General features: G+C 43.1%; 1 protein-coding gene across 2 annotated transcripts in view; it reads right to left on the minus strand.

Annotated features, from left to right (window-relative positions):
- Positions 1 to 13,268, minus strand: part of Ddx58 (DExD/H-box helicase 58) — a 47,782-nt gene extending 34,514 nt beyond the window's left edge. For both annotated transcript variants that reach the window (XM_036177520.1, XM_036177519.1), the window contains exons 1-2: positions 12,865 to 13,268; positions 2,498 to 2,632 (exon numbers count right to left, since the gene is read on the minus strand). In XM_036177520.1, the coding sequence (XP_036033413.1) occupies positions 2,498 to 2,632; positions 12,865 to 12,970 (241 nt within the window). In that variant the 5' untranslated portion in view covers positions 12,971 to 13,268. The remainder of the gene's footprint in view (positions 1 to 2,497; positions 2,633 to 12,864) is intronic.
- Between the last annotated feature and the right edge of the window lie 241 nt (positions 13,269 to 13,509).

Genomic DNA, 13,509 nt, shown 5'->3' on the forward strand with positions numbered 1-13,509 from the left:
ACTTTTTCTAGGGGCTGGAGAGATGGCTGAGAGGTTAAAAGCACTGACTGTTCTTCCAGAGGTCCTGAGTTCAATTCCCAGCAACCACATGGTGGCTCACAACCATCTGTAATGAGATCTGGTGCCTTCTTCTGGCTTACGGGATACGTGCAGGCAGAACACTGTACATGTAATAAATAAATCTTTTTTTTTTTTTTTAAAAAAAGACTTTTTCTAATAAATCTCATGTAATTTTCAGAGTAAAAGTTAGATGTGCTATTCTTGTTTAAGAGACAAAGACTTAAATATAATACTCAGATTAGTTAGAGCCTCCAAAAGGAAAACAATGGATTCTCTTGGGGAGGGCTAGGTAAGAGATGAACAAAATAAGCAAAAGACTAGTTTACTTGTCTGTTTATCCCCTTCTGTGCCCTTTAAATTGTTAGATAAGGGCTGGGGAGATGGCTCAGCAATTAAGGTTCATAATGTTTTTGGAGAGGACCTGGAATCAGGTTCCAGCACCCATGTCTGAGCCTCACAACTGCCAGTAACTCCAGCTGCAAGGGAATAGCTGCCCTCTGTAGACAATGCACTCACAAGCACATGCCCATTCTCAAATACACATATACATAGTATTTAAGAATAAACAGGGAAGATAAGCATGCATCACTGACATGGGAAATAGATAACATGTTACACTAATGGTCTGTCTGTAAGGCAGGAAAAAGAAGTGATAAGCAACTACTAATCCTGGAAATAGCAGAAAACCAAGTTTTATTTTATTTTATTTTATTTTAGGTTTTTTGAGATAGGGTTTCTCTGTGTAGCTTTGCCTTTCCTGGATCTCACTCTTTAGTCCAGGCTGGCCTCGAACTCACAGAGATCTGCCTGCCTCTGCCTCCCTAGTGCTGGGATTAAAGGCGTGTGCTACCACCACCTGGCAAGATTTATTTGTTTATTATGTATACAGTATTCTGTCTACATATGTCCCTGCAGTCCAAAAGAGGGCACCAAATCTCATTACAGGTGGTTGAGAGCCACCATGTAGTTGCTGGGAATTGAACTCAGGACCTCTGGAAGAACAGTCAGTGCTCTTAACTGCTGAGCCATCTCTCCAGCCCTTAAATGTTAAGTGTCATAAGTTATAATAGCTATAAAGTTCCACCTCAGCCAAATTAAACATGTATTGTTAGGGAAGCAAACAAATGTCTTATGACTTTTCAGACAAAAACCAAAGGAACTGATAAGTTAAACATAGTATATTGTTATTTCTGGTGAAGAGACAAAGGGGTGAGAAACAGAAGGTATACCCAGTACTAGATACTAGAGTGTTTTTTGTTTTTGTTTTTGTTTTTTTTTTTTAATGAGACAGTGTCTCTCTGTGTAGCTCTGGCTGTCCTGGAACTCAGTGTGTAGACCAGGCTGTCCTTGAACTCATAGAGATCTATCTGCTTCTCTTCTGTAAGTGCTGAGATTCAAGGTGTGCACCACCACCACACCCAACCTGGAATATTCTAATCCTTAAATGGAATAGTTGGCTCACATCAAATACAATTGTGTCGTGTGTTCTTTGGTCTCTGACGTTGATAGCATATGGAGTCAGTCTTATCTGGAGATGAATGACATCATAGAAATGTCCAACTTCCTCTTTTCTGTACTCTTAGAAATCTAAGGCCTGGGGAGATGCTTTGCCAAGAGTCACACATCTAATTAGCAGAAACACTGGGAGGGCAGCTAGGACCTGGGTCTACCAACGCTGATTCTGTCTGAGATGCTGCACTGACATTAGCAGGTGGAAGTCAAGCATCACACTTTAGCATGCAGCCAGTCCTTTACTAAAGGGGATTTTAGTCACATTCCTTGCCTCTCTGTTGCTTAGCTTGAAAGAAGGCAGAGGATGCTTTTCTTCAGTGTTAGAAGCGGTGATTGAGAAGACATGTATGAAAATCAGGCACAGTGTATATAAGACACACCAAAGAAAAGAAAGCCACGTCAGACTCCTGTTATTGTCATTGTAGGGAATGATTTAACAGACAAGGAAACTGTGTCGCCTGGCGGTGGTGGCGCACACCTTTCTTTAATCCCAGCACTGGTGAGGCAGAGGCGGGCAGTCCCTGTGAGTTCCAGGCCAGTCTGAGCTGGCCTCACAAATGCAAGAAATATAACCACCATGTTACAGCGCAGGTATATTGAATTAACATGGGGATGATAAAGCAAACACACTGCCTTTCTAAGGTGCTGCTGTCCCGCGGGAAGCCTTACACTGTCCATGTGATGATGGCAACAGTTTTATGAAAAGTAATGCTTTTGTTTTAACTAGCTAAAAGGCTTTAAATGCCATTTATTATAAAATAAAACTTGGCCGAGCAGTGGTGGCGCAAATAGTCTGTACATTTCCTTGAACAATGAAGCGTGAACTACATACAGATGTCTCAAAATGAATCCCTTTTCCCTTTTCAGCATTCTAACTAACTCAGCAGAGTAAAGTACTCTGCGTTGCCAGTAAGAAGGAACCAACCTGCATGGTAGAGGGCATCCAAGAAGGCCCGGAACCAGCCATCACTCTTCAGCTGCAGCAGGTACTGGAGAAACAGCGAGGCAGCCTCCATTGGGCCCTTGTTGTTTTTCTCAGCCTGGATGTACTGGACCTCATCTGCAGACAGAAGCAAGGACCAATGAGCAGCCTGCAGAACCACTCATCACTGGAAGATAAGACAGAGCAGACCTTCCCACATGGCCTGGCAGTCATAACGTGTCACACAACAGAAACAGCTTTGGGAGGCAGCAGACTCTGCTCACTCATCAGCACACACTTTCCATCGTCTACACAAGTGTGTACAGAGTTCCAAGAGTGCACTCTGCGAAAGGAATGTCTTCAGACTTTTGAAAAAAATAATAATAATAAGTTCCCCACAGGAAGCAGAAGTCACAGTGAAGGGTGTCACATGGAAGGAGAAAGGCTTCCTCTCATTCAAAACTGAAGCAAAGGCTGGACTGAGGGTAGGGTGGGGTGGGAACGAACACCCTATGGCGTCAGTAACATGCATAGCTGACGTAGTGAGTAGTTTGTGATCTCTTGTCCCGGGTTTTCGCTAAGAGAGTAAAAAATCCAGCAGGAAAATGGAAGGAGGGGGAGCTAAAGAACCCAGTGAGAGCAGGTGGCAGGAAACATGAGCAACTGCTAGTTTCAAAATGGTGTTCACTTTGAATACACATGCTAACTCTACCCAGGAAGTAACCGAACACCATCCTACTGTGGCCTCACATGCCCAATTTTTTCCACAGCAGATGGAAATTCCAAAGGTGGGAGCCAGTTGCCAGTGTGGTTTTCAATGCATTCTTAGAGACTAGAAACCCAGCCTGTGGCACTCAAGGAAGGGATCCGGGAAGAGCAAGGAGCGGAAGTCTTCTCCCTTGGCTCACATTAAAGGGTCTCTATCAACAGTAAAGTTACTGTTAACAGGCACATTTTCTCTATTCAAGGGGAAAACTTGACGGATTTTAGAGTTTGAACTCCATACCAACTACTGAATTACAATAAAAAGAAACCCTTCGCCCACTTAGCAACCACTCCATTCCCTCTCCCCTTCGCACTAGACAGTCACTAACCAACGTCACAGATTCTATTCTTCAGGACTTTTCAGGCCATGTGAGGCAAGTGCTCTCCCGCGGAGCTCCAGCCCCGGCTCCCGGATCCCATTCATGTGAATGGTTCCATGTAGCATATGGTCTTTGCAACTGGCTTCTTTCGTTTAAAGTGTTTGAAGGTCCATTCATCTTGTACATGCTACCTTTCTTTCCTTTAGTAAGAAGCTATAGAATAAGAACGCAACAAGCCAAATGGAATTCCATTGCATGGACATCTCACATTGCCCTTGTCCACTCAGCAGTCGACAGGCATTTGGGGCTGTGTCTACATTTTGGCTATTATGAATAGAAATGCAAGGAGTGTTTCTCTTAGTCACTGTCACTAGTCTTTGCTGTGAAGAGACATGATGACCATGGCAACTCTTATCAAAGAAAACATTTAATTGGGGGTAAGTCAATTATCATCAAGGCAGAGAGCATGACATCACGCATAGTGCTGGAACTACATCCTCACCTGCAGGCAGAGAGAGAGACACTGGGATTGGTGTGGGCTTTTGAAACCTCAAAGCCCACCTCCCCCTCACCCAGTGACACACTTCCTCCAACAAGGTCACAGCAACTCCAACAAGGCCATACTTCCTAATTCTTCTAGTACTTTCCGATAGTTCTTCCTTCCACTCTGATGACTAAGCACTCAATATATGAGCCTGTGGGGGTCAGCCCCATTCAAACCACCACAGTGCTCACATACAATTTCTGTGCAAATGCACTTCTCTTAGCTACACATACAGATGTGAGACTGCGGGCCGCACAGTAACTTCATTTTTAACATTGGACAGGATTGATCAACCATTTTCCAAAGAGGCTGCACAATTTTGCAATCCCACTAGCAATCTGAGATTTATTTCTACACATCCTAACCAATGCCTGTGACTGTCTTTGTCCTTAAGCCATCTATACCAGCCTCCTGTGGCTGCAGTGACACTTGGACACAAACCTAATAGCTTAAGGCAATAGGAACATTTTTTTCTTCACAGCTCTAAGGCATCCATCTGAAATCAAGGTGTTAGTGGAGCCATGTTTCCATCAAGGACTAGAGGAAAACGCTTCCTTGCATCTTCCAGCTTAGGCAGCCATTGAGATTCCTCACGTGTGACCTCTTGCACTCCAGGCTCTGCACATCTCCACACTGTCACCTCTTATCTGGCTTGTAGCTCTCACTACACACCTGCCTCCATCTTCACAAGGCATTTTCTTGACCTTTATACCTACACATGGCTGTCATCTTTTTATTTCTTATTTTTTTGGTTTTTTTCGAGACAGGGTTTCTCTGTGTAGCTTTACCCCTTTCCTGGAACCCACTCTGTAGACCAGGCTGGCCTCGACCTCACAGAGATCTGCCTGCCTCTGCCTCCCGAGTGCTGGGATTAAAGGTGTGCGCCAACACCGCCTGGTGGCTGTCATCTCATAGGGATATCAGTGGCACAGTATACCACCTTACTCCAATATGACCTCATTCTAGCCAGTTACCTCTGTGAAGACCCCATCTGTCTTCAAATAAGATCATGTTCTGAGTTACTGGGAATTAGCACCCCAACATAATTCAGCTCATAACAGCAACCCATCTGGTCACTTCGCCCAGCTTCCCTGGGTCCACAACCTTATCTCTTTGAGTCTATTTGTCCTATTACTAACATCTGTTCTATTACTTACAGCTGCGTTCTTGCTTCCTGTGACTTGATCTTCCATTAGACCCACCATCACTGATAAACCATGAAGACCAGATTTACCCTTGCCACAGCAGGGGCTGTCCAGGACCAACTGCCTTGTCATATCCTGGGCAGTTCAGACTTTGCACTTTGTATGGCTCATCCTACTGCTCACCATCATATCCAATATGGCTGCTTGCAAGTCAATGATAATTTCATCAGTCACCAGGATTTCAAAGCAGAGAAAACCCCATCTTTTGGAAAAAGCAACAGTTCCCACTGTGTTTACTGTTCTGGGCCCCCTGTGATTTTATTCTCAGCTTCCCAAAGTAAAGTATACTCTTTGAAGCTTCTGACTAGGACACTTTACATTGTACACAATAATTGTGCACTTATCCTCTCCTCCCTAACACTGTGACAAGGACATGTTTTATTCATCTTTACATTCTACTAAACACAGTGCCTAGTTTACCCATGTGTCCAGGTGTTACTAAGAAATGGATACTGAGAGGTTGGGGATTTAGCTCAGTGGTAGAGCACTTGCCTAGCAAGCGCAAGGCCCTGGGTTCGGTCCTCAGCTCTGAAAAAAAAAAAAAAAAAAAAAAAAGAAATGGATACTGAGAATACTACCCATCCAGTTCTCCTCTACAGTAAGAGTCAGCATGTCACTCCAAAGGGATATTGAAAAAATCCTATAGCTCACAGCTAGGCTTCCCTTGAAACAGCCTGGGAATCAGCAACACCCTCCACTACACAGAGAAGCAAGCAAGTTTTCCAGAAGAAATATGTCTTCAAAAGTTCTCTCATTGCTGGGCCAGTGGTGGCGCACGCCTTTAATCCCAGCACTCGGGAGGCAGAGCCAGATGGATCTCTGTGAGTTCGAGGCCAGCCTGGGCTACAGAGTGAGTTCCAGGACAGGCTCCAAAGCTACACAGAGAAACCCTGTCTCCAAAAACCAAAAAAACAAAAACAAAAACAAACAAACAAAAAAAACAACAACAGGGTTTCATTGTGTAGCCCTGGCTGTCCTGGAACTCACTCTTGTAGACCAGGCTGGTCTGCCTCAGTCTTCTGAGTGCTGGGATTAAAGGCATGTTCCACCACAACCCGGCCAACCTCCAGTCTTTCTATCATGGCTGTAGTGTAACTGTGAACTAACTTGGGGAGATCTAACACATGCACAGACCTGCATCCTAACCTAGCCTTTATCACAATGCATGAATACATATTTCCCATTACAACCTGAAGTTTGCTGAATCCTAATAATCTTTGCAAAGCGGAAACAAAACCAATCCAAATTCAATTGTTTTTAATTTCTTTGTTTCCTCTTTTTATCATCAGAGTTTTAAAGACTTCTGTTTACAATTATGCATATATTTAGTGTCTGTGTGTAGGTATGTACATGTGAAGAGGGAGCTGGATCCCCTGGAACTGGAGTTACAGGCAGCCTGATTTGGGTCTTGGGAACTGAAGTCGGGTCTTCTGCAAGAGCAGGACATTCTCCCTACTGCTGAGCCGTCGCTCCAGCCCCTATGTTTTAAGCTAAATCTCCTCTTCACATCTCACACCCTCTCTTTTGAAAGGGTTGTTGACTCACTTTTTGAACTCAATTTGTAAGAATCCTTTATGTCTTAGGAAAAGGTTGCATTTCTAACTGTTCTGGAATATGAAAACATTATGCACCTTTTTGCAGTAAGACTGAAAGAACTCTATTAGCTTCATGACTTTGAGGGACATTTTTGTTTCCTTTATTTTAGCTAATTTGCTTTCTTTGGGATTTTCTGGCTATTACTGTTTCTGGTTGTTTGCATTGCTTTGTTTTAATAGAATTAATTTCACTAATTCCTTAGGCCTATTCTTTTGAATTACCAATTAATACACTTGAGCTATAATTTTCCCTCTGTTTGGAGGCTTAGCTGGTATCTTAACTGTGTAATGTGTGAGTTGATTGGTAGCTTTACTTTTAAAGTGGCTAGCAATGTTTTGAATTTCTTTTGGTTAAGAGTTACTTAAATGTACTATTTTGTTACTACCCTTTATATCTTTATTTGCTTCTTTGAGTATATGCATGTGAGTGTGTGTGTGTGTGTGTGTGTGTGTGCGTGTGCGTGTGTGTGTGTGTGTGTGTGTGTGTGTGTGTGTGTGTGTGTGTTCTCTCTTTCCACCATGTGGGTGTTCTTGGGATCAAACTCAGCTCCAGGCTTGGCAGGAAGTGCCTTTACCTATGAGGCTATCTCATGGTCCCAAAGTATGATGTTTTGAAATTATGTAATTTTTAAAAGTCCTATGATTAATTCTGGGGACACAGAATACTTGCCACTATTTTGGTATCGTGGACATTTAGTCTCAAAATCCTCAAACATTATTACTCCCATCATATAGACATAAAACATTTTCCTGGGGTCCTGAACCTACTAATTAAAGAATAAATTTATGTAAGCCGTGCTTATAACATTTGCTAAAGATTTATGTAGTATAGTATCTGAGAAAGCTTACAGATTGGAGGAGGTTGATATACTCTCATTTTACAGGGTTCAAATGTGTGTATGTGGTCTCTCAGTCATTCTTACTACATGAAACGATACCTATCTCTTCATTAACATTAATGAACTAATTTAACAATTTGACAAGATGCTTGATAATACCCAAGTTTTTTGAGTTTTAAGATGTCCTGTCACATTTAATACCCAACAAAGCTGCATTGTGGTGCCAGGTGGTGTTAGTACATACCTTTAATGCCAGCACTAGGGAGGCAGAGGCAGGTGAATCTCTGAGTTAGAGGCCAGCATGGTCTACAGAGCTAATTCCAGGACAACCAGGGCTACACAAAGAAATCCTGTCTCAAAAAAACCAAAAAAGGAAAGAAAAAAAAAAAGCAGCATTGTGAATTAGCTATCCTTTGGAATCTTAAGCTTTGTTTTTGTGCCATATGTTTTAATATTAAAATTGGGTCTCTAGCTTTCTCATCTACATTTGTTTAATATGTCTCTATCTCATTCTTATTCTTGACTTTTTTTTTTAAACCCTAGATGTGTGTGTTAGTAATTGTTCTACTGCTGTGAAAAGACACCATGACAAAGACAACTCTTCGGAAAGAAAGCATTTAATTGGGGGCTGGCTTGCAGTTTCAGAGGTTAGCTCATCATCATAGCAGAGAGCACGGCAGCACAAATGATATTGGAGCAGTTGCTACATCCTGCTCAGCAAGTTGAGAGAAAGAGATGACACAGGGCCTGGCTTAGGCCTTTGAAACCTCAAGTCCATCCCCAGGGACACACTTCCTCCAACAAGGCCACACCTCTTAATCCTTCTAATCCTTTCAAATAGTGTCACTTCCTGCTGACTAATCCTTCTTATGGGGCCATTCTTACTCAGAACACCACAGACCCTAATTTTGCCTATGGACTCATCTTGGCGCCTTTAAAGACATGTTTGACTAAAATCCCAAACTAACATAAGCCTTCCCTCCATCATCTTGTTTTATGCTTTCATTTTCTGTTTCCTGGTTAGTTTAAGTTACTAAGCATGTTTTTATCCCTTTCTAGAAAATGAGCCCAGAGCCAGGTGGTGATGGCACATGCCTTTAATCCCAGCACTAGGGAGGCAGAGGCAGGCGGATCTCTGTGAGTTCGAGGCTAGCCTGGTCTACAAAGCAAGTTCCAGGAAAGGCACAAAGCTACACAGAAAAACCCTGTCTCGAAAAACCAAAAAAAAAAAAAAGAAAGAAAGAAAGAAAGAAAATGAGACCAGTATAATCATCTTTAAATGTGTAGATCATTATCTTTGACCTCTGGATAGCATTTTAAAACTATAAACATCTTGAAAAACCAAATAATAATAATACAAATAAAAAATAAAACTATAGACATATAGTCTTCTTCCTCCTCACTTTTGAGGCAAGGGATTTTCATGCATTTATTATTATTTTCCCCAACTCTTTATTGGTTTATTTTTTAATTCAAATCATTACTTTAAAACTCCTAGCAAAACTAACAAGAAGAAAAAAAGAACCACATTAACAAAATTAGAAATAAAAAAAGGGGAGTTACCACAGAGTCCAATTAAATGCACAGAATCATTAGGAGGTACTTCAAAAATTTGTACTTAAAACAAATTAGAAGAAACTGACAAAGTCCTAGACACTTACAGCCTATGAAAATGTAAAGGGGGGGGGTGATTTATGCCTTTAATCCCAGCACTCAGATGGCAAAGCCAGGTGATCTCTGTGAGTTCGACGACAGCCTGGTCTACAGAGTGAGATCCAGGAGAGGCACCAAAACTACACAGAGAAACCCTGTCTCGAAACAACAACAACAACAACAACAATTTAATCAAGAGGATATAAACAAACAGATCTATAACAAGAAATCAGGCAGAAACAGTAATTTAAAAAGAAAGTCTTCTAACAAAGAAAAGCCTAGAATTAGACAGATTCGCTGCAGAATTCTACCAAACCTTTAAAGAAAAGCTAAAATCGATGTTCCTCAGCACATTCCATAAACGAGAAGGGGCGGGCACCAGCAAACACCTTCTACAAAGCTAGTATCCTCTGGTGGTGAACTTAGATGAGCGCATGGGAGAAGGAAGGAAATCACCTGATGAAGTTCAGTACATCCGCTCATTCGTCGACTTCTGGGCCGCTTGTGTTTCCCAGTCCTGGAGAATTAGCAGGGGTCTCCCCATGTTGCCTCCACCCCCACTAGGACGTCCTCTTCTCCAGGCTATTCTCTCTACTTCAAAAAAATGGCCATGGCCAGCCTGCTTCTTTGTGTCTCTGCTCTGGACTCTCCCAGAAGCCTCTGCAGTGCTCTCTCTCAGGTCTACAATAAAAACCTGCCCTCTAACCACAGAGCTAGGATTTCACCGATGACCCTGCTTACAGGAAGAAGTGCGGTGACAAACAGGTGTGTGAGCTTCTCTGTGCTAGGCTGGAATTTGAGTTCCTTGAGACGAGGTCCAAGAGCAGTACATAGCTGTGTATTACGGTAGTTCTTTTTCAGGTTTGATTGTTCGCTTGCTGTAAGAAATCATTATAGTGATATTTTATTTGTATTGAAATGTGATTTTATTTGTATGTCATTAAAGTTGCCTTGAGGTCAGAGCAAGCCAGAGCAGAAGCCGAGCAGTAGTGGGCACGCCTTTAATCCCAGCACTTGGGAGGCAGAGCTAGGCGGATCTCTGTGTGATCAAGGACACAGCCAACATAGCAGACACACACCTTTAATCTCAATACCAACCATAGAAGACCTGGAGGTCTGTACAAACAGGCAGTGACAAGGAGGTCATGTGGCTGGGTTTACAACCAATGAGAAAACAGAACAGAAAGTCTTTAAATAGACAGGACGCACAGAAGTAGGTCTCTTGCGGAGAGGAGGAACTGCAGAAGCAGTGAAGGGTAAGGTTTTCCGCTTTTGCTCTGACCTTGTGGTTTTTAACTCTGCAATCGGTTCTGTGTTTCTTATTTAACAAGCTGGTTACATCTACAAATCATCATAGTGATTTCTTTAGGAGCAAGTCTATTTTCTCAACAGCAGCGAAAAGGTTCCTTTCCCTCCATATTCCTGTCAGGGTTTGTTGTTGCTTGTTCCTTGATAGATAGCCAATCCATTGATAGGGGTCCATTGTTCCTGTGCTAAAGACACACCTTGGCTATTTGGAGTCTTTTGTGCGTCTTTATGTTTTTTTTTAAATTATTATTATTTTGGTTTTTGGTTTTTTTGTTTTGGTTTGCTTTTGGTTTTTTTGCATGGACAATAGCAAACCTACAAACATTATTCTAAATAGGGGAAACTGAGAGCATTTCCTCTAAAATCTGGAATGAGACAAGGGTGCCTGTTCCTGCTACTATTATTCAATACAACGCTTGCAGTCGCAGCTAGAATAACACTACAAGACGCATAAATAAAAGACACAACTAGCAGAGGAAGAAGTCAAACTGCCTCTACTTGCAGACAATATGATCCCATAAAGACCCCAACCACTCCACCAGGAAACTCTGAGCCCTCACAGAAACGTTGGCAGAGGGGCGGGATATGCAATAAACATACAGAAACCAGTGGCTTGCTTACAAACCAATAACAACCTTGTCAAGGAAGAAACCAGGAAGGGAGGAGGTCCTATTCACAATGACTTCAAACAAACAAACAGTAAACTCTAACCAAAGAGGTGAAAGACCACTAGAGTGCAAACTTTCAAGACGCCGAAGAAATTCATGAAGGCATGGAATATCTCCCCAGACGGGTGGGATTAATACTACGCAAAATTCAACATAATTCACATTAAAAAAAAAAAAACAACAACAACCTCAATCTTCACATCATCTTCACAAAACTAGGGAAAAAAGAAAACCTAAAATTAATGAAACAAAAACAGACATCCTGAGAGGGAGGGACGATATCTTAGACGGGGGAAGGGAGAGAGTGATGGAATGCGTGTTCTAATAAAGCAGAACACAGGGTCGGTCATTGGGGGAGGGAAGGAAACCATGCAGAGAGGGACAGGTTAAACGGATTTGAAAGCAACAGAAGAGAGGAATAGATGAGAACTATAACAGCAATGCACGAGAATGCCGGAATGAACCTCATTCCTCTGTACGTGAATGTAAATGACTAAGAAGGTTAAAAGACGAGAAGTCACACCACCGTGTACGCTAAGAGATGTCTTGGGTGGGGTTCCTGTCTTCAGGGTTCAAGCTACTCCAGTTATTAGGGTGTCTTTTTCTACTTCTCTCTAGCAGAACTGGGTGGGGGTGGGGACCCCCTGAGTGGTCTCACTGCACAACCTGTTTAGGCTTAGAGCAAAGTCGCCCCGGAATTCACCTGCAGTCTCCACCACCCGTCCAAACCAGGAAAGACAGTCACTTGGAAAGCGAAGAGTAACCGCGGAATGTTCTTTGTCATCCGGACTCCCTTCACGCACCACCTCCCCCCATCACCCCTCGGAGGAAGTCTCTGTTTGCTCACGTGGAAGCACCCAGTACAATCTACATAGCGTCTCAATCAAGTCTCAAAAGCTAGATGTGAACAACTGTACAAAACCCTAAACGCATGAAGGAACTCCTCCACGGGCTTCCTGCCAGCTACATCCTTTGACAGCATTTTGTGTCTGACAGTCCTGGGTTTCCTGAGGCCCTCACCTCCACCTTTGCCCCAAAGCTTTGCTCTGTAGAGCAATCAACAGGGGGCCACGCCACATTCTTATTTCTCAATCTCTCATGCCAGGAATTACACAGCAGTCTAGAAAAAGAAACAGTCGATTTCCCCAGTTTTGAAAGTAAAAAAAAAAAAAAAAAGCATCTTTACACAGGTTACTATACATTTTGCACACTTTGCAGGAACTCTGTCCCTGCCCACCAAACCCAGATGCCGTCCAATCTTCCAGTCTACTGTGCCCTGGGAGTCTGCCACAAACCCAGTGTTCCTAGGTTACCCAAATTAACCTAAAGAATGTAGGGTAAAAAGGAGAGGAATAGGACCCCAGTTGGTTTCGGCCTGAGTGGGGCTTTTTTGTTTGTTTGTTTGTTTTGGTTTTGTTTTGTTTTTTAATACTAACGTGGAGCGCCTGAGAGCCCGCCTTAGGGACCACTCACCATCCTGGAGCCAGGCACCCATGTAGCTGAGGATGTAGGTGGGGTCCAGAGTCTTCCTGACATAGTCTCTGAATGCTTGCAGATTCTGCCGCTGTTCAGCTGTCATTCTGTGGCTCCCTGGGAGGGATGAGCACCCCGGCTCCCCAAAAGCCGCCCAGGATGAGCGCGGTGGGGACTTTCCAAGAAGGGAAGCCGAGGGAAAAGCCGCCAGGGCCGGCGCCTGGAAATCGAAACTGTCTCGCGGCGCCGGGGGCGGGGATCCAGTTTCGATTCTGACCCAGAGAGCCGCGGCCTACAGGGACCCAAAGGCACCTTGGAAACTGCTTTGAAGTTTGAGCCTTGCTTTTGGAGTGAAGCGGTTATAAAGTGCACACAGTTGAAGTGTACAGTTCAATGAATTTCGAAAAATGGAGACACCAGTTACTTCTTCCGCCAGGTCACCCGGGGTCCTGCAATAACCTTTCTTTTAACTTTTTGTTTGTTTGTTTGAGCTGAGGATCAAACCCTGGGCTTTGTGCTTGCTAGGCAAGCGCTCTACCACTGAGCTAAATGCCCAACCCCTGTTTTAACTTTTTTAGGAAACTATTTCCTCTTTTCCAAAGTGGCCATATCAGTTTGCATCTCCACTCACAGAATTAAAGAACT

The sequence above is a fragment of the Onychomys torridus genome, chromosome 2, assembly GCF_903995425.1.
Source record: "Onychomys torridus chromosome 2, mOncTor1.1, whole genome shotgun sequence".
In the NCBI taxonomy this organism is placed as follows: domain Eukaryota; kingdom Metazoa; phylum Chordata; class Mammalia; order Rodentia; family Cricetidae; genus Onychomys; species Onychomys torridus.